The sequence below is a fragment of the Sesamum indicum genome, linkage group LG11 (genome assembly GCF_026168435.1).
Source record: "Sesamum indicum cultivar Baizhima isolate 11 linkage group LG11, ASM2616843v1, whole genome shotgun sequence".
Classification (NCBI taxonomy): Eukaryota; Viridiplantae; Streptophyta; class Magnoliopsida; order Lamiales; family Pedaliaceae; genus Sesamum; species Sesamum indicum.
Window position 1 is genome coordinate 7,849,689 of NC_142667.1, and position 20,988 is coordinate 7,870,676.

The window sequence follows — 20,988 nt, forward strand, 5'->3', positions numbered from 1 at the left end:
CTGGTTTTGGAGCGGTCAAAATAAATTGACCGTTCCTAAATTTTGATTATCCCTCCTTTTTATTTAGGATATTGTAATGTATTTAGGAACGATTTTGTTTTATAAAGTCCGTTCAAAGTGGGAACAATTTTTTGGTTTAAAAAATTAATTTATTTGTGTGAGAATATTATTTTGCAAATTGTTCACAAAATTCGTTCCAAAAACCTTTCCAATTTGTAGCGGGTTTTGAAACGATTTTTAAAACACATTACTTCTTAAGTAAAACTCATAATTCGGAACGATTTTTGACATAATTGATTAAGTTTATACTAAATCATTCCAAATTGTACCTCATTTTAGAATATATTTTCTAACTGTCATCTTTTGGACACCCATTGTCACACATATAGGAATGGTCATTGCAAGACCGTCCCTAATTCTAATAATATTTTCTAAACAGAGTTTCGAATGTTAATCATTACTACTCTGGAATGGTCTTTGAAACAGATATTGTAACTGTTAGTTTGAAATACATATGAGAATGGTTTTGTCGTTCCAAAATTATAACCCAAAAAAAAAATGGATCATGACGTTATGTGTCAATATTTGTTCCTCATATGTTCCAAAATCCTTTCCTATATGGAATGTGTTTAAAAAGTTATCTTACTCGTACTAAATTCCGTCTTTTTTATAATGTATCTACATTTATAAATTTCATCAGAATAAATTACAATATTAAAATTCATTTTGGCCGGAAATTCATAATAAGATTAGAAGATATTTGATTTTAAAAAAGGTAATTGTGGCATTGGATTCATAATTTTTATGCATCTCCGGATTGCAACTAAATTTCAAAGTAGTCCCGTTTTCAAAATTAATGTAAGAAAATGGAGATAGGTAATTAAATGAAAAATAATTACATGGAGGTTCTTCTTTCTCGTAGCAAATAATAATTGACCACGGTCATGCAACGGTTGTTAATCATGGTGTCTATAAGGGTGGCTAAAATATTTACTATGACTAGAAATTATGGCAAATATTTTTACCATGATTCTTAGTCATAACAAATAATTTTTTCTTGGAGGAAAAAATATGTTTTTACATCGATTTTTATTGAACTATGGTTAATAAAATTTATTTATCATGATTTTTAATCCATAGATATTAAAGTTATAGCCAATAGTCAATTTTTTCCTAGCGACAATATCATCTTCACATCAAAATATATTTCTATTTTCACATAAAATCTACACAAAATAAATGAAAACTATTTTCTACTTACAAAAATAAAAATATAAAGGGTAAATTGCAATCTACCTATTTGTATTATGGAAAATAGACAAAAAGTCCCCTTATGAAAAATAAAATAGCAACTTATCCCCTGTGTTTTTTAAAATGTAACAATTTATCCCCTAGGGGGTAAATTACTTCATTTTTTAAAATATAAGGGGATAAATTGCTATTTATTTATCATAGGGAGTAAATTGCTATTTACCCAAAATATAAATAATACCAAAGACGGCCTAATCCTCGTTTCTGCTATGAATCGACAATCAAGAACTAATAAAGAAATGAGATATCAACCTAATCAGCTCTCCGCCTGCTAAACGACCGGAGAAAACCCGTGGACGAAGGAGAGGAGTCTCCGGCGGCGGGAATATCGGCGAGGGCGGCGGCCCAGCGACGGATGCTGAGCGTGCGAGCAGTCTTGAAGCTGTGTGATCTGGGAGTCTTGGAGAAGACGTTGGAAGACTGAGAAAGAATGAGATAAACCAGCCCTTGAACAAGAATGAAAAGCCCCACCTTCAACACCATTCCTCCTAAGCTGCTTTCACCTTCCATGCCTGATTATTATAACGAGAGAGAGAGAGATAATTGTATGGAACTGAATTCTGTGTATTGCTTATTGCCCATGTGATATATATATATATATATATATATATATGGAGAGAGAGAGAGAGAGAGAGAGAGAGAGAGAGAGAGAGAGAAAGAGTTTCAAGAACGGCGCCTTTGACTTGGCTTGTCGTAGGCTGCATGGATGGTGAAGAGTCGTGACTTCAATTACGAGCACGCGATTTTCAGGGGATGGTCAAATAAATATCTGATGAATAATATAAGGAAGTCTTTACAAAAGAAATAGATATATATATATATATATATATATAATTTTTTTAAATTGTATTGAAGAAATTGAAAAACTATTCGAAGACTTTAATTAATGATGCAATAAAATTTAATTTTTATTTGAAAATACAATTTAATATTCACAATTTAACCAATAAGCTATTCATAAAAAATATTTATAATTTAAATCAACTTAATTCAAGCAGTTCAAATGCAAAAAATATAAAAAAAAAATTCCAAGTTTATTATTTTTAATAATAAGCTGATAAATCTTTAATTTTAATAAACACACCATCATCTCTAATAAATAAGACAAAGACAACATATATAATGTGAAACAGATATGAATAATCAATGTCATATGTACTTTTGAGGCAAATTGGGTGTGAAATTGGTTGTAATATTTCTAAATTTGAGATGAGAAACGCCAAACAATTAAAGTAGCTTTTCTTTTCTTTTTTTGTAAGTAAAAATTACGAGCAATTATTTTTTAAATAAATCGATTATAATCATCAGTGTTAAACATTTATATCTAATAGCAACCAACAATTATAATAGTTACATACCAATCATCAATATTAAATAATTATATCTAATTAATAACTATAATTAATTAAAACAAAATAACATCTTAAGCTTTGTGAAATTCAAATTCATAATTTTAAAATCACGAATCCTCAGTTTCACCAAATGAACTGGCCATCGTATTCGCAAATAATTAAAGTAGTTATTCTCATCATAAAGTTTGAATTTCAACCCGAAACGCAACTGCAATAGGATAAAGAAGTTCCAGATGGTTTACTTTTCAGCGAAGGGAACCAATTCTGTTTGGATATTGTGGGAATCCGTCTCTGGTCCACGACATTTATACGTGTAGACATAAGATAAGCTTAACTTTGTAGCACGAAAATGATGTAAGAAGAAGAAGTAATTTGACCATGATTGTTGCACACGGATCATGTGTTTATTCCCAATCAATCATGTTTTAGTCTTATAGTTAAAATTGAGATACATAAATAAATGGAATAATTACATTTTTCATGTTCAATTTTAGTTTAATTATACGTAAATTTTTTGTGGTTTAGAAAACTATATCTAAAATTCTTGATGTATGTTTTCGTCTAACAAATAAGTCACTCCATTATCAAAATTCATCAAATTTATTGATATTAACAGAATAAAATAAGAAGAAAAATTTATATTTACCTCCAATTGATTTATTACTAATTTATTGCAGATCTAATAAATATTTTTATGATCAAATTATCCTCATACATCTTCACATGTTAATGCATGTTGGGAGGTATATCTTCGTCATTACAAGCATAGTTTAGTCGGGAAAAGTTATTTCACCTGCAATAAGTTATTAATAAGTCAATCGAAGGTAAATATCAATTTTTATTCATTTTTTTGTTAATATTAGCGAATTTTGATGGATTTTGACTAACGGAAGGACTTATTTGTTAGACGAAAGTATATCTCATGGGTGTTTTAGATGTAATTTTTCAAATTGCAGAGGGTCTATATGTAATTACACTAAACCTCGGGGGAGGGAAGTGTAACTATCCCTAAATAAATTTGGAATTATGAGTTTGAATTCTACTAGATATTTGGGTATTTGTCTTGCTTAATATAAATTTATTAAAATTTAATTATTATTTATTGTAATGTAAATTTATTAACAATGTGCTGCTAAATTTTAAGATATTGATGTAATTATATAACTATTATTTCTATAATAATAAAAAAAAACGATAATGTGTCACAAATTCATGCAGGCCGATTATTGGAACTAGCGAGTGTGACACAATAAATTAAAAAGATTAGACTTTAATCGTTTTTCTAAATATATTTTAATTAAATAAATTTAAATATTAAAAATTAATACTATCTACCATAATCAAATAAAATTGATACGAAAACATTCCTTTTGACCACGGTTAATCAACATTTACTATGATTTTATCTATAGCTAAAATATTGCCACAATTGAATATTTTGACATTCTTAGTAAAAACAACGAATAATAGCCATTGAATAGTTGTGACTGATCAATATCTTCCACGATGTTTTCACTTTTAACCATAGTGATTGATTATAAGAAAAAATATATTTCTCCTAGTGACTTGTGAAGTTAAAAGTACATGAAAGTTGAGAAGGGTGAGAAAATTGAAGGTTAAGAAAAGGGGGATAATTACACCATCTTCTCTTGAAGTTTTGTGTAACTACAGACATACTCCCTGTAGTTTAGGATGTTACATATAGTACCTCTGATATTTGTTTTAATTCAACAAATAGATTTATTTGTTAGTCACAATTTACAAAATTAGCTAATATCAACAAAAAAATTAAATAGAATTCAAACTTATTCCAAATTTATCTCAGGTCACATAAGTCTTTCTTGACCAATTTAAAAAGAATAAAATATTGAATGTGATGCGTGCAAAAGTATCATGGGTCCAATGGAACTGGACTATCGTTCAAGATTTGGGCCGAACCGTTTATGGACCTAGAAAAAGAGGATCTACAAAAAAATTACGTTAGCACTCCGACGCCCAAATTAGTATTATATTCAAAAAGTGAAATAAAATGAGAAAGTAAGCAAACATAATAACGAATTGAGATATGTTGATTGAATCGAAAGAAATGTGCAAATTCATTAGAGGATGCTTGATGAGTGCTAAAAGAATGCTTACAGAGTTAAAAGAGCCGCCTCCCATCTGGAGGACCAAACCTGTATATATAGGGGAATGCCCCCGCCTGCTGGGGGTCTATCCCCCATCCTAAATTTTTGGAGAGATGGGTTAGGGTGGTTGGATAAGTGGCAAATTATCCTCATCCATAGTTGGATTTGTACAATAAGAGTATTCTTCCGTTGGAGGAGACCCCTTGCTTATAGGAAGTTTTAGACACCAGGAAAACCTAGCCGCTAGGGAGTTCTGGACTCCATGGAGACTTTTCTTACTTAGATTATCTTTCTAGAGCTGACGTGATCCGTGTTGGCGGTTGACTGGTGGGCCAACTGTACACCACCTGTGGAGAAGTTGTCAGGTTTATGGGCCTTTTGGGCCGGTCGTCCTTGTGGGTCATTGTCATGGGTTGAGTCTAAGGGTGCTCGAGCCTCTGTCCTCCTTCTTGGGCTGCTTAGCTCCTTGGGTTGTTGAGGCAGATAAATTAGGTGTCAAGGGCTGGGCTGTACCAAGGATTTTTACCCTCTTGGATCGGGCCTTCTTAGACATGCACATCAGAATAAAATAATTTCAAAATTGAAAATTATTTTAAAAAAAAAAAAAAACAAAATGCAACCAATTTTTTCGGACACAAAAATTTCCCTGTAGATGAATCACGAATCCTTGCTCTATGTTATGCTCTCATCTCAAAAAGAAATTCTAAACCCTCTTATATAATTATGGTATTTTTCATTGTTTAGTAAGTCATATTCTAAGAAGATTGGATTGGAGCTGTAATAAAGTTGAATAAATGTAGAAATTCTATTAACGTTGGACACAATACAAAATTTGGGCCGGTCTGTGCTGTGGAGTCAGCCAAAGGGCCCACATTGCTCGTTCAAGCCAATGTTTTAAAACTGAGAATGACGATCGAATCCACAAATTGACTAGGGATTACTGGTTCAAGTATTGGGTGAATCGTAATTGAACGGTAATGTCATAACTATATCATAATAAAAGTTAATATATATGTTAGAATAGGTGATCAAAAAATCAATTAGATTGGCAGTTTTAAAAATTATTCAAGCAATATTGCCCCGACGAATATGATAAGTATTTGTCTTTGACACATGTGTATGTTGCGCTTACCAATTACGACAAGCGTTGCTTTGACGTCACAATAGACACCCACAGATCACTTGATGACCCATGTAGTTGGGCTGCGCATTGGATGGTGGCTATTAAACCAACTTGTAAAGGTTGGTCTGAAACATTCCAAATTAAGGACCTCGAGACTAGATATCGAGTGTCCTACTAAGACTTGCACTGAGTATTGCATTCAATGGATGAGTGTTGCGTTTTCGGCGACAGAGGTTGGACGTCTATGCAATTTCAGTGGGTTGGTTGATAAGGTGGTCAACTGACTGAACTGACTCGCGGGGATCGTCATATGGAAGCTTTGGAGGCTTAGTCGGTATGACTCAAATCCCCGACTCTGATAGTATGGGAGTAGTCCTCAAACTGGAGGAATCACGATAGTCACGTGCATACGATGACTGTATCTTATATCTGCACGAGAGGTGATTGTGTCACAGACATGATCATCATAAGCCTTGTCTAGTGCAGTCGGAGTATGTAGTGAGGATGGTGAGTTCCAAGAAGAGGATCTGTCCCATATCAGTATGTGAAGAGGTATCTCCTATGCACTTGAAAATGCGTTCACGCTTTATGAACATGTGGCCACAATTGTTCATCGAATAGAAAAAAGAGGTTTCTATGTCGAAAACTTGGCGTAACGCGATCTCAAGTATTAAGTATAGACGCCTAGTCCAGATTAGGAACCGACACTTAATTCCATGTTTTAGATTAAGGTCGGGAGACGGTAGACGGAAGGACCATACCAGTATGGACTCGAGAGCCTAAATGTTCACATCGAAATTCACCTAGTCTCTAGTGCCATGGCTGTTGCTAGACGGCCACCCATGGTGACAGACTTTCTTGATTAAAGGTTAATAAAAAAATATTAATTAAATTAAATTTAATTAATAATAGTGTTGGACACTAGCCTAAGTCTAGTTGAAAGGTAAACCTAAAGAGTCACACACAAATCACCGAGAAAGAGTAAGGAGTTAATTTGAAATTAATTCCAAAAGATGTAAGTAATTAGATTACCCACACATGTGGGTCCGTTGGATGAATATCCCAAGTTTAAATTAATTGAATTAATTTAAATTGGGATTGTCTTTATTTAATTAATGAATTGGATTCTATTAATTAATAAAGATAATTTGGGCTTGAATATTTAATTGGATTAAATACCTAGTGTGCTCAATTAAATGGATTGGATTTAATTAAAATTTATTCGGCCTTGAATTTATTTTACATAAAATCGGCCCAATGATTAAGAACACTAGAAAAATTGATGGAGGAAAGTTGACCAAAGAATTACATTTTTTGAAAGTGCTAGCATGGTCATAATTAGACTCTTCTCTATTTGGAATGGATTGAAGAGTTGCCTTGTAAATAATAGAATGTAACTAGACACATTCTTGTTTATCTATTCAAGGTATATAAATATATTTGTGTATGATTATTAGTGTAATAATTAATCACACAATACAACACACAAATCTTCTTCCTCCTCCATCAATTCGGCCGCGCTTCTTTTTCCCACCAAGGGTGAGATTTTGGTCTTGATTCTTTCTAGTAAAGGGATGAAGACCCCGTTATTCCGGTGTGGTGTGGATCATTGTTGGAGGAGAGCTACATAATCATTTTGAATTTGAGGAGAGTATTTGTAATTTTTCAAACAATGATAGGATATTCGTAATTATGCCAAACCTCAGGAGAGGTAGTTGTAATTTACCTTATTTATAATTACAACTGCACCCCCTATTCAAATGCAAAACTTCATAGGGGTGTTTGTGTAATTTTTTAAAGATATTTACACTTTGACAATCAAGTCATTAACATTAAGAGAAAATAAGGTAGCAATAAGTGCTTAAGAGAATGAGAAAATAAAATCACTCATAAAAATGCATTAGTTGTATGTTGTTACGTGTTCATGAAACAAAGCGTTAATCAAGGGGAGCTTTTTTAGCCACGGTCCCCAGCGAATGAAGAAGTAAGTTTCCTCAAAATTTAGGAGCAGTTGATGAGAATCCCTAATAAATCCTGTATGGTTAGGGAAAACAAGACTAGATAAGCCCTCTTCCAAGTAAGACCCGGGATTCCCAGGGGGTGGTTAGGGTATATGCAATATCTGTCGTTGTCCCCTCATCTTTTTCACAATCTACATGGACGTTTATTCCCTTCCAGGAAAAATGATCTTCCACTACATGGGAAATTGCCCAGCCTAGCGGCCATCTCAACTCCGAACCCCTTACGCCAACGGGTATCTAATCATGGCCACACTTTCCTTCTAGTCCATATGTGAGTATCTAAGCTATGGAGGCTACTCCTCTTGGGCCTCGCACATCTCCAGGCTTCCCACTAAGCGTTGATGTAAATTAGGCCATTAGGGGGAGTTCAAGCCTCTATTTCGGGCTAGATACATTTTTGAGGCATCATTTAGCGCCCCCCCCCCCCCCAAACTGAAGAGGAGGATACTAGTTCCTTCTTCCTTAGAGTAGGGAGTCTCAGTCAAAACATGCATTCAGGCTTTTTCCCCCTCCTTCTCCCTGAGAGAGATATCCCTCTCTCAAAGTTTTCACTCTCAAGAAAAGGTGAGGCAGCTTTGTTGGGATCATTCGCCTTCTGTCAAGGTGAGTTGATGGCTAGTCCTAGCCTACAATGATGCCTTAGGCACTTGAACGCAATTTTTTAGGCAAGTAGGCACCTATTATGGTAACTGCCCAATAGGGTGCGGTTCCCTAACTGCTACGTGGGTGATACAAACCCTTATCACCTTCCCTTTCCTTATTGCAAATTCATCTATTTCTTTTTCCCATTTCCCCTAAGATTTGAAGAGAAAGAAATATTAAGGAGCTCATGCATTTCTCCTACCTGTTTTATTATTCTCATAAGTTCATTTATCTTTTTCCTCTGTTTTTCTATGTTTTCTTTACAGCTTGAACTTCTTGCTTTCTCTTTTCTTGACTTTTTTGCTTCATGCTCGTCTATTTTCTTAATTTGTTAATGGCATCTTCTGGAGAGTCTGTGCAATTTGTAGGTGAGCAATTGACCAATGATGATTCCAATGAGGCCACTTCTAGGGGATGAGCCCTAGCTCATCTTCTTATGGAGGGCCACGTTGGTGGAGCTTGAAAAAAAGGTATCGGCCATCCAACATCGCTTGATCGATGAGCCTTTTGATACTAAAAGGGAGTTCGTTGGCGAGAATGAAGAAAAGACTTCCTTGAGGGAGGAGGAGGGAAAGGAGTCGATGGTCGTTGGCAGTGAAGGGAAGAGCTACTAACCTTGTCCTGGTAAATAGGGCTCTCTCTACCTTCTGAGATGCAGGCGCTCATTGCCTAGCAGACGATTACGGCTTCCCTGATTGCTTTGCCATACTTCTTCCTCATCTTGAAAGTCATCCTAAAGTCCCTTCCCTAAACTACTTTTGGTGTTTTACTACACAGTTTAAGGCAGGTTTATGTTTTTCTATCCCCCATATCTATTTTGAGGTCTCTCGCATTTTTAATTAGCCCCCAACTCTTTTTGTCTTTTGGTCGACTTTTCTATTATTTTTTTATTATCACGTTGTTTGCCCCTTAAGCGAGGATTTCTTTGCCCATTTTCAATTAAAAAAGTTAGAGCCTGACATTTTTCACTTCTCCCCTCCCGCCCCATGGGGTTCGCTTTCGTCCTGTTCCCAATGCTCTTAAGAATTGGAGGGGGATTTTTCTTTTACTTTTTTTTTTTTTTTGTTTCTACCTACTTCCTGTTGGAACTTTCCACATAAGTGGGTTTCTGACCTCCCTCCTTCATGCCGTTTTCTATTTAGAAAAGGAGTGCAACCCTTTCCGCCCTCCTAGAGAAGTTAAATACTGAGCCCTATGATTGGCGGGGATTGATGGAGGAAAGATTCCCCCACCACTTTGGCTTGAACCCCAAGGCAGTCCCTATGGAGGCACATAGGCCTTCCTCCATGAAAACACCTTCATAAAAGCCCTGTTTCATACAGGCACGAAGTAAGCTCCTCTTCTTCTAAACATGCTTATGCTACTAACATACTATGTACGAATTAAAAAAAACAATGGTTGCATTTTCGAGCTTCACTTCTAAAGATGTCTACTCTAATAAGCGATCAAAGTCTCTCCTTATTAGAGTGGTAAACCTAATAATGTGTATAAAAATAGGCTGACCCAAAGAGGTCCAAGCCGCCGCAAAGAAATAAATGCAAGGCCGATGGTACTCCCGAGAGGCCCAGGTTAAGAGAGGACTCATAAGCCCCCCATGAGGCCCACGTCAGGAGATGATCCCATGAGACCCCTATAGGAGGTAGAACCAATAAAGATTTCTTTTTCAATTCATCCCTGGCCTCATTCAAGAATGGTTTTTGATCCAATCCGTAGGAATCAATAGAAAAGGCAAATCCCTTATGATACACCAGATTCGGCTCGGTTATTGATAGAGTGAATAGATCTGCCATTTCTTGAAATCTCTCTTCTGATTCAAAATCGTGGTGTAACGTGTATCCTCCCCTGTCATGGAATAGATGAAATAAATCAAAAAATAAATTTTTGTTCAAGAATGAAATCTTAAAGGAACCTGGCAGGCGGCCTTTAAAAAATAGATTGGTCAAAAGAGGACCAACAGGCCTTATAGATTATTAGATGCAAGTTGACATAAAAAAATAAAAAGTATTTTAAATAAAAGTTTATAAAAAAATTTCATATTTTTCTATGTGGATGTACTTGGATATGAGATATATATGATCGGTTTTTCCAAATTAATTTTATTATTTGACTTTAAAATAACGTTAAACTAGACAAATAAACTTGAATATTACTACTTATTGTATCATTATTATTAGGGTTAAATATATTTTATACCTCTAAAGTATGCCACCCTCATTAATTACCCTCTTTTACTAAATAAACCTTCACTCACCCCCTTCTCTTTGCTATAATCCTTTAGATTAAATAAAAATGGACAAAAGGATCCTTGACTATTAATAATTATATATTCATTTTAAAATACTCTATAGTAAAATATATCAATCAATTTGATTTTAAATTTTATTCATTTACAATGTTAATAAATTACTGTTGGACCAATAGATAAATTTATAAACTTGTATTTATATATTATATGTACTAGATGTAATTTGAATAACAAAAATAATGCAAGTGATTGTCAAGCCTATCGTTTTTTGTATTAAAATATCAAATGAGGTAATTTAAGGGTTGATAAGATAATTGTTTTTTCCGAATAGTAACTCTATTTAATCCCTTAACCTAACTCTAGGTTCAATATATTAATTAGTTTATTAATTGATGGGAAGTACTTAGATCCAGATCATTTTAAATATGAAGCCCTATGACTCTAAGATCATGAGTTCGAACTCCGCAAATGAGTGGAATATTAGTCTACCTCAATAGTAGGTGTTGTTCTACTTTAATAGCAGGTGCTGATGGGTTTATTTATTTGATATTGATGTTTCTTATATGAGATATAGTTGTCGGTTATTCTTAAATATAGATATTTGATATTAATAATTCCACTCTTACACTAAATAAATCACTCAGTGTTTTTGAGTTTTAGGCTTTTCTCGTAATGATAAAATATTATTAGAAATCGCTTTTTCATTTCTCTCAAAACAATCAAGAGAGACGTACATATATGAACAACTTTCAAAATGACTTATTTTAAAGGGATCTACGTAGGTATAGAAGTTAATTTAAAAACACATTAGACAAATCATTGAATGTAACATGAATTTAAAAATATTAAAAAAAATTAGAATATTTTAAAAAATACGAAAAGTTTGAGGAAGCTAGTCTTAGACATTTACAAAAGTTGAAAAGATTTTAAGAAAGCTCTATCTTTATATAAATATAGAAACTTTTATAGTAATTAAAAATATGTTGAAAGAGTTTCTTACAGCTTCTCACCACAACATTAAGATTAATCCGCACTGTCCCCTTGAGACCAAACGTGTATATTAGGTTGGAGTTCAATTTAAAAAAACAAGTTTCCGTATAATATTTTCAATCAAAATTTCCTCATTAAACCCTACCCGTATCCATTTAATTTCGTTTGGATCTTGGATAGGGCAGGGTAGGGTCTTCTACCCATTGGGTAAACTAAGAATATAGGTACAAAATATACTTCATAGATACGAGTATAGCATTAATAGCCCTATTCGAACTTATTTCATCAAAAATCAAACATAACAAGAAAGGATAAGTTTTATAGCTGAAAGCACAAAGTTTGCATTACAAGCTGGTTATGGTTTGTGCTTACATTAAGAAGCCAAGACTCGCAGCTCGTTATTTGACATAAGTTGGCAAAGAACAAGAAACAAGAGCCTCCCAAGATATATACATTACCTGAAAAAAGAAAGGAGTGAAAGATGTAAATCCAGATGTAAAGATTCAGATTAACATATCGGCTATCGCAAAAGCAAACATAAACATTTTACCAAAATAGATGAAAATCAATACGTGTAGCAATCCGACAAGGACTCGAAACGTCGAGCAAGAATGGTCAATAACTTGAAAGCTCATGTGGTTAGTTTTTGCAAAACAGAACCACAAGCCAGTACTCAGATTCAAAGAGATGGACTGTGAGAAAGAAAAACCAAGGCAGATACTATACAGTTTCTTGCATACAACAATAAAAAGGGTCTGTGTGAGGATAGTGGATTTAAACTAAAGAAAGATTTGTATGATCCCAAGCCTTTAACGGTAGAACATACGGTGTTTTGTTGAAGATATGGCAAAATATTAAAGCAATTTCTCGGATTTTCATCTTTTACAGAGCAACTTCCCTTAGCCACGAGGCAATAAAATCAAGAAGGATTAAATTTCATGATAACAAATTGTACTCAATCTTGAGATGAAGCAATCTTGAAGCCAATCACAAACTTTTACACTGGAATAAGTCAAGAAATGCTCAATAGCTAGCATATAGAATGTGCAGCGCCGATACTTAAACTAGAGAAGTCTCAGCAATCTGAGTTTATTTGTACCTCCCTCCATCATCAAGCGCCAAATGAAGCGGAAAAACAATAGAAATCCACATATAATTACTAGTTCTTAAACCAAAGGCACAAAGAGAACATGCTGAAAATAGGAAACAAAGACTTCATTCTCATTCCCAATTCCACTTCAGAAAACTCCCATCAAAATTCCAAGATCATGTGCACACTAGAAAAAATATAATTTTCCACTAGGATTAGTTGTTGTGGCAAATATAAATCAACCACAGTTTCGCATCGGCCATTAGCTGTTGCTTCTGCAGGTGTGGCCAAAAGCATAGCACATATTTCATAGCTATGGCTAAAAACTACGGTCAATATTGATTAATTGTGGTAAAATTTAAGTTTTTGCTGTTGTTTTGTTCAATCGTGGTTAATAGTATTGATTTAAAGCCGTGACCATTTATAATGTAGCGAAAACTCATTTTTTTTTTTTGTAGCGTGTAGATGCAGGGATGTTCATCAAAGATTCATGTAATACCGTCTATCTGACAAGAACTAAACTTAATGTCAGACATGAAACCGGCAAAGAATTTCTTTGCACATGAAAACCATTGCTAGAGTTTCTATCTAAAATCAAGAGAACAGACGCCCTTCAAACTGATCACTACATGCACATCACTTCAAAGCTCTAACCTCACAATTTATCCTACCATCCATCAGATTACACAATTTCCACATAAATGCCTGCGATCAATTCAAGAAATCCAGTGAACTAATGTGGCAGAGTACATAAGAATCACTTCAACAAGGAAGCTATGAAATCCCATTGACACGAACAGAACAGCAAGAAGAAGAAATCAGACCATACATACCTCTAATTTCTGCTCAAACGGAACAAAATCGGACAAACATCCCACTGGAAGTTTAGACCATAGCAAATGCGTCATCGTCACGGTTCCCTCTCTCCACCTCCCAAATTTGCAGTGGCGAAAGCAAACTCCCATGGCTCGCACCCCCAATTCTCCCCCCATCACTCCGTTGACGCCTCCTTGAAATGTAACCTAGAGTCCCAAAATCACCAAGCTCCTCATCAACTCCGAACCAATCTTGAAGCCTCGCAAATCGCACCCCACTCTCCGCCTTACCCTCCTCCCCCGCCGGCAACTTAAACCGGCACACGGGGCAGGAATTATTTATCTTTAGCCATGGAATGATGCAATCTGAATGATAAGTGTGTTTACACGGCATCATTTTCTCTGTGGAGTTTAGGAGAAACGGGTCCTTACACACTGGGCAGAGCATATCGGGGTCGCTATCGCTGGTGATGGTGATCTCTTGTAGAGAGTCTATGGCGGACCTTGGGGCTGCGTTGGCGGTGGAGGTGGTGGTGACGCTGTCGATGAGGCGGTGAAGGTAGTGGCCACTGATGACGGTGTCTTCTGACGTCGGGGTGGCGGCAGGAGTGGGATCCATGGAGCGCGAGTTTTGTGGGGAGAGAGAGTCCTCCAATTCCATCTGTTCGAGAGAGTCACGGCGGCAGTTGGGGCAGAGTAGGATGGCGGGGGAGGGGGAGGGTGGGAGGCTGATGCTGGTGTCGCAGAAATGGCACCAGTATGAGGGGTGGTGGAATAGGCGGGCCGCGGTGATGATCGGTGGGGAGGATGACATGGCGCGCGGCGGGCGGTGGCGGGATCTTTCTGTTGTGTGTTCCGAGTTCACTGGTACGAGGATTGCTTTGGATTTTGATTTGGTCCAACGCTACACTTCATTTTACGTTCTATTTTATTTTACTGCCATTAACTTTCGTAGGGAGTGTTGCAGAATTTTCTGCTTTTCGACAAATTAGAATAAGTTGAAAGTTGTAGCGGAATTAAAAGTAGATAATATTTGTAAAAAAATTAAAAAGCAGATAAAAGTTAAATTAAATAGTATTTGAAAAAAAAGTTATTTTTAAAAATACATTTAATTGATTAAAAACTATTTTATTCCTACTAGTTAAAAGATACTATTTTGCTTATTATTTCACTTGTTGTTTGTTAATAATAATTATTTTTTCTATAAAAAAATAATAAATTCTAGTTCGATTAGTATATTTCATATTTATTGTTTAAAAATATTACAAAAAAATGTGTTTGATCAAATAATAATCGTAAACAAAATAATATAATTGGATGATATAATAAATATAATATAAAAGTATTATATGTGAAAGTGTAAATTTGATCATTGTTAAATTATTCAAATTATTTGAACTCTAATATCAACTTTAAATATATGATTTTAGAAATAAATTGAAAGTGATAAAGTTGAATTAAAATTATTATAATAAGGATAAACTAGTCAAAAATAAAATTGAGTTTATCTACAAAAAGTCAAAACTGCTACAAGCATCCCTAAGGTGCTTCTACCTTTTGGCCTAAAAATATTTTTTTTAGTCGTTTTAGAAGGGGAAATTGGCATTTCAAACACTTTAATAGTGCTTTATGTGTGGCGAAAGTTGAAAAGCGTTTTTCTAAAATACTTGCAAATACTGTCTTAGCATTATGATTAAGTTTAAATATAATTAAGGATATATTAGAAAATTTAAAGGGTAATTACACCGTCCTCTTCTAAAATTTTAGTATAATAATATATAAATTCTATGTAATTCAAAAAATTATATGGTACCCTGATATTTGATTCGTCTAAGAAATAAGTAGATTCTTTCGTTAATTAAAATTTATATAATTTTTTTATATCAACAAAAATGTTGAATGAAAATTCATATTCAGGGCAAATAAATCTTTTTATGATCAAACTACATTTTCTATATCTTCATAAGCTAATGCATGTGAGGAGGTATATATGCACTCTTATATGGTGGTTAGAAAAGATTGATTCACCTTGCAATAAGTTATTAATAAGTCAATTGATGGTAAATATTAATTTTTATTCAAATTTTTATCAGCTAATTCGGTGAAATTTTGACTAATAGAATGATCTATTTATTATTCGAAACAAATGTCATGAGTAATAGATATAATTTCCCATAGGGATCTACATTTAAATACACTAATTTTAGAAAAGTACAGTGTAATTACTAAATAAAAAAGAGAGTGATAGAGTAGAGGGATACTATCAACAAAAGGACGAAGGTCAAGTTGGCAAATCAAGTCATGATGCTTAGGAAGTGTTTGCAAAAACTTACATTTTGTCACTATTAATTATTTTTTCACAAAAAACCATAAATTTTAGGAATAATTACACCCCTTCTCTTGATTTGGTATAATTACATGTAGATTTTCTGTGATTTGAAAAATTATGTCTAGCACCCCGATATTTGCTTTCGTCTAACAAATAAGTTCTTTTATTATTCAAAATTTACTGAATTTGCTGGTATTAATAAAACAACTGAATAAAAATTGATATTTACTCTCGACTAACTTATTGCAGGTCAAATAAGTTTTTTTGGACTAAAATACCCTTATAATGATGAAGATATATCTCCTCACATGATTAAGGCATGAAGACATATGATTATAATTATTAAATATATTTTTAACCACAGTCATTAATATTGTAACTAATAGTAATTATTTCTCTAATATCGATTGAGGATAAATCTAAATTTTCATTCAATTTTTTTTTTTATAATCTCAGCAAATTTTATGAATTTTGCTAACAAAAAGATCATTTATTGGACGAAAATAAATATTATAGATAGTAAGTATAATTTTTTAAATCATAGGAGGTTTATGTGTAATTACATTAAATATAATGTAATTGCTATATAGTTTTTAGTAATAAACACAGCATCAATAGTCGCTTTGGCCGAGTGGTTAAGGCGTGTGCCTGCTAAGTACATGGGGTTTCCCCGCGAGAGTTCGAATCTCTCAGGCGACGCATCTAATAATGTATGTCTCATAACATTGTTGGTCGGAAACAAATTGGATGTTCTTCTCTCCTTCGAAAAATTTTTGGTCACGCCATATGTGTCCTTATCCCAAAACTAATTCACAATGTTGGTTTCATTATTAACTTATTTTGGTGTGTTTTGTGGAGATAGAGAGACAAAATTAAAGATAAATAAGTATGTGTTACAGATAGTGTGTATGTTCGAATTTATTTTTGGAGATAATATAAAATAAGTATGGTATGTTTGATGTTGTTTAATGGGAGACAAAAACTACTATTCATTGTCAAATCATATCTCTTTTATATATATTTATATATATGAGTATGTATATAAATTTTTTAATTGTAGGGCTATAATTAGTATAGACTTATTTTGATAAAAAAAAATAAATGAGCCACTGTTTTAAAACATCTCAAAATACTACCAAAACTTCCAAATAAATCAAGGCAAACATTTACCATATTTTGGCCCATTTCCGAGATGGGCCAAAAATAAAATCAAGCACTATGATTCTGTTCGAGAGGAAAGTATAAGAGCTAAACCTTTTCAATAAGTATAATTTTAAATGAACTCTTACTCATCAAGTATCTATCTTAAAATTCAACTCAAAGCTACTTTATCTAATTTGTTTGTGTACAAAAAGAATGAAGTCCCTTGATCATATATGGCTATTGTGCATGGTTACGTATTTAATGGTAATCATGAAATATATGTCCAAAGCTTTGGTCTTAAAAGTTTCAAGTAAAAATCAATGAAATGGGGATATCACTTGATCTAGTGGAGGATTACCCACACGACACATGCTCTTATGAAGAGAACGTCTGGTTTCATGCACGTTGGCGTGTGGACACTAATGTGTGTGTGAGGGTGCTCGTTTGGAATGATGTGTACTGAATGGATCTGAAGGACGTTCTACGTTGGAGTAAGAACATAGAACTCTGTATTTCTTGACACGACAGTGCAAGAATAGTCCTCTTAACTTGAGGCACCATAGTAATCTTATATTGGATTCCTTGTACTCTCATTTATTCTTTGGTCATCTAGATGATCATAAATCAGGTACAAAACCATCCAATATAAAGGTCGAAAAGTAGCACATCAATGGATCATCAACTTGACTTAATGAGGCAGGAGATCTCCTACGCTGTTTTGATATTTTTGATTAATAAAATTCTTGGTCAAGATATCACAATAACTAGGTGTAATATTCTTAGGTTGACCGTTTATAATCAAGAAATAGAGCGAAGTAATGAATAGCTATTGAGTCAACATGGTTTTAACTCATTATCCATGCCTTGGACTCAATCGGGAGATAATTGATGATAGGACTTTAATTGCATGGTACTCATTATTTAAAGCTTCACCACCTTCACCTAAAGATAGGGCTTCATGGCATGTTGCTAAATTCCAACCATGACTAAATGGATTCTCGATGTAGAGGAGTTAATTTCAGGGTAATTTAATTATATGGTTAGTTAAATTTGACAAGTCAAATATCTGTGAACCCTTAACATCACTAGAGTGAATCTAATGGATCACACGCTTACTTGAAGAAGTCAACTTTCTTGAATTGAATTATTCAAAGATTGAATTAATTTAAGAACCAATTAATTCCAATGTCGAATTAAGGATGTAGAAATATTAATTAAAAGTAAAGGTTCTTGAGCTCAATTAATTTTATAAGAATAAATATAATTTGTAAGGAATTTAATTAAATTAAAACAAGACATGTTTAATTGGACTAAACAAGCTAAAGAAGGAGTGTAAATTTAAGGGTAAAATACACTATGCCCTCCTTAACTATTCGTCATAACATTTACCCTCACTAAAAAATGTAAATTTAAAGGTAAAATACAATTTGTGTGAACGACTCAACACATATTTGTTATAGTATTTAAAAAAATATTATTCGTGTAATTTTTCTTTTCTTGTAATAATAAAAAAATAATTAAGCTAGTAAATTGCTACATATTTTTATTCATAAGGAGATAATTTACTCATTTACAATATGATAGAAAGATAAATTACATTTTTTCCATATAAAATATACATTACGGCCAACTAGTTGGTTATTATATTAAACTTTGAGTAAATATGTTAAAATAAATGATAAGTGCACATCAAAGTCGCTTTGGCCGAGTGGTTAAGGCGTGTGCCTGCTAAGTACATGGGGTTTCCCCGCGAGAGTTCGAATCTCTCAGGCGACGTATTTACCGTTTCTACCTATTTGTTGCAAGGATTTTATTTGTAAAAATAAGTTTCTAAAACGATTGGATAAAATAAAAGTGATTAAATCTTATAATATATTTTTACATCTTATAAAATGTTAGAAAATTTTGACACTAGGAAGTAGTAATATTGTATGGGGTTCTAGTTAGCTTAAGTTTTTAATTGTAAATCAAAAGAAACATAATATTTTTTTTAATTGCTAAAAGAATAGAACAATACAATCTAATCAAAATGATATAAAACCGGACATTTTGAATTTGAGTACATACATAATTTTTATCCGCGGAAGTTCTCTAACTTAATACAAGTAGTTTTGTGCACATGTCACCTAAGTGTCTAGCTCCCCCTTTGTGTTCATATGCATAACGTGGATTAGACTGCCCTACTGGCTCATGAGCTCATCATGCCTACTTGTATTTTTTGGGCCAAGGGCTTTCTTGGGCTACACACATGAGCGGACTTAGGAAAGGTCCTGCTAGATCTTTTCTTCTTTGGTTTTATAAGTTATTCCGTTGGGTCGAGAAGTAAACTTGCCTTTGGTCCACCAGTATGAGGTTATACCACTCAGTCCCCCCCACTCTAAGGGAGAGGAGGACTGCATGTTCCTTTTCATAGTAGAACATTCTCATGGGTGAAGGGGCTCCTCTTCTGCCTTTTGAAAGGGGAGCTTGCGCTTTGTCCTGGTAAGTATGAGAAAGGTCTTCCTCCTGGGGTTCCATGCTCTACCTCTGCCAGACGTGGCTGATGGCTAGGGCCTAGCCTAGCCATCATTTGTAAAAATTACAAAATAACTTTCAATTTAGACACAAAGTATATTTTTCTTTTTTATATTTACTATAGACAATAAGCTCTTCTTATTTTAAATGATCAAAGAAGGATACGATACGATTAAGATAAAGTAAATAGCTTTTTCTTAACATATTTTGTGTTTAATATTTTTAATATTACACATTAATTTAGCTCTAAATAAAAATTTGATAGATAATTTTTTCTTACAAAAAAAAAAATTGTCATGAGAATTAATACTAATAATTAGACATTGGATTTTCATATAACATTATGCATCATAAGATTAGATAGAGAGAGAGTATGTAAAGGTTAAAATTGAAATATAATAAAATAATGAGAATATTTTTATTTTATGAAATATTAATTATATAGAACGTAAAAGATGTTTTGAGTAGCGTATAAACTTAACCAAATACCCTTTTAATTAGTTGGATGAAATTATTTGATTTTAAAAGGAGATCTTCTATAATTTCTAATGTTATGGGTGATTATATGGTTTAATCCACTCATTAATAGCTTAATTGTTTGGTAATGATAGATAGGAATAACTCTTGTAACAAGTCCTATTAAAATTTAGGAATATATATAAACTTGCCTGTTATCTATATTTCTATACTAATATAAAAAGAAAAGTCCCTTCGCACTCACAAACAACGGTTAATGACATAGCTGTACCAATTTTTTGTCAAGGCAAAAGCACCTTTCATGATAAAATAACTAACTTATTCAACTTTTCAAAATTTACATTAATTGATAATTTTTTTATTAATGTAATGTACTGATTTATATATTTTGCTCTTATTTATAATATATTTTAAAATTTAAAAAAATATTTATCATATGTACGTAGAAACAACGTGCCACAACGACTAATTTATCAAAATAAATATAGTTTTCTAGAAAAAAAAAAGTTGCTGGGGGAAGATCACCTAAGGGAGATAAAGGGCTAAAGAGAGAACCAAAAAGGATTCTGCGTGTACAATCTTTCATATTCTTAAATGTTATTACTTTCGGTACATAGACCAAATAATACAGTGCAAATAAAAGTTTCTAAACTCATGGAGATATAGAACAACGTATATAAGTACACACATCGAACAAATTAAATCAACAGTACTCAAATTCAAAAGTCTTTACCACGACGAAACTCTGCAACAGTGGGAATTTCATATTTTTCATGGTATCAGATCTTCAAAGCCTTAACGCCATATCTT

General features: G+C 33.3%; 2 protein-coding genes and 2 non-coding genes across 5 annotated transcripts; 2 read left to right on the forward strand and 2 right to left on the reverse strand.

Annotated features, from left to right (window-relative positions):
* Positions 1 to 1,190: 1,190 nt before the first annotated feature.
* LOC148785069 (uncharacterized) lies at positions 1,191 to 1,935 on the reverse strand. Its single transcript, XM_088875328.1, has one exon. The coding sequence runs from the start codon at positions 1,819 to 1,821 to the stop codon at positions 1,564 to 1,566; it is 258 nt and encodes an 85-aa protein (XP_088731454.1). The 5' UTR covers positions 1,822 to 1,935; the 3' UTR covers positions 1,191 to 1,563.
* An 8,137-nt stretch (positions 1,936 to 10,072) lies between these two features.
* Positions 10,073 to 14,644, reverse strand: LOC105173382 (uncharacterized). Of its 2 annotated transcripts, XM_088875253.1 has the most exons (3): positions 13,734 to 14,644; positions 12,183 to 12,268; positions 10,073 to 10,417 (listed from the first exon to the last, which is right to left on the reverse strand). In XM_088875253.1, exon 1 carries the CDS (start codon positions 14,527 to 14,529, stop codon positions 13,786 to 13,788), a length of 744 nt encoding a protein of 247 aa, XP_088731379.1. In that variant the 5' UTR covers positions 14,530 to 14,644; the 3' UTR covers positions 10,073 to 10,417; positions 12,183 to 12,268; positions 13,734 to 13,785. The 2 variants fall into 2 exon arrangements, with proteins under 2 accessions (XP_088731379.1, XP_011093399.1); XM_011095097.3 differs by lacking the exon at positions 10,073 to 10,417 and having other exon boundaries at positions 12,110 to 12,268.
* Positions 14,645 to 16,661: 2,017 nt separating this feature from the next.
* TRNAS-GCU (transfer RNA serine (anticodon GCU)) lies at positions 16,662 to 16,743 on the forward strand. The gene has a single exon. It is a non-coding gene; the product is annotated as a tRNA-Ser (tRNA).
* A 2,138-nt stretch (positions 16,744 to 18,881) lies between these two features.
* TRNAS-GCU (transfer RNA serine (anticodon GCU)) lies at positions 18,882 to 18,963 on the forward strand. Its single transcript has one exon. It is a non-coding gene; the product is annotated as a tRNA-Ser (tRNA).
* The last annotated feature ends 2,025 nt before the right edge of the window (positions 18,964 to 20,988 follow it).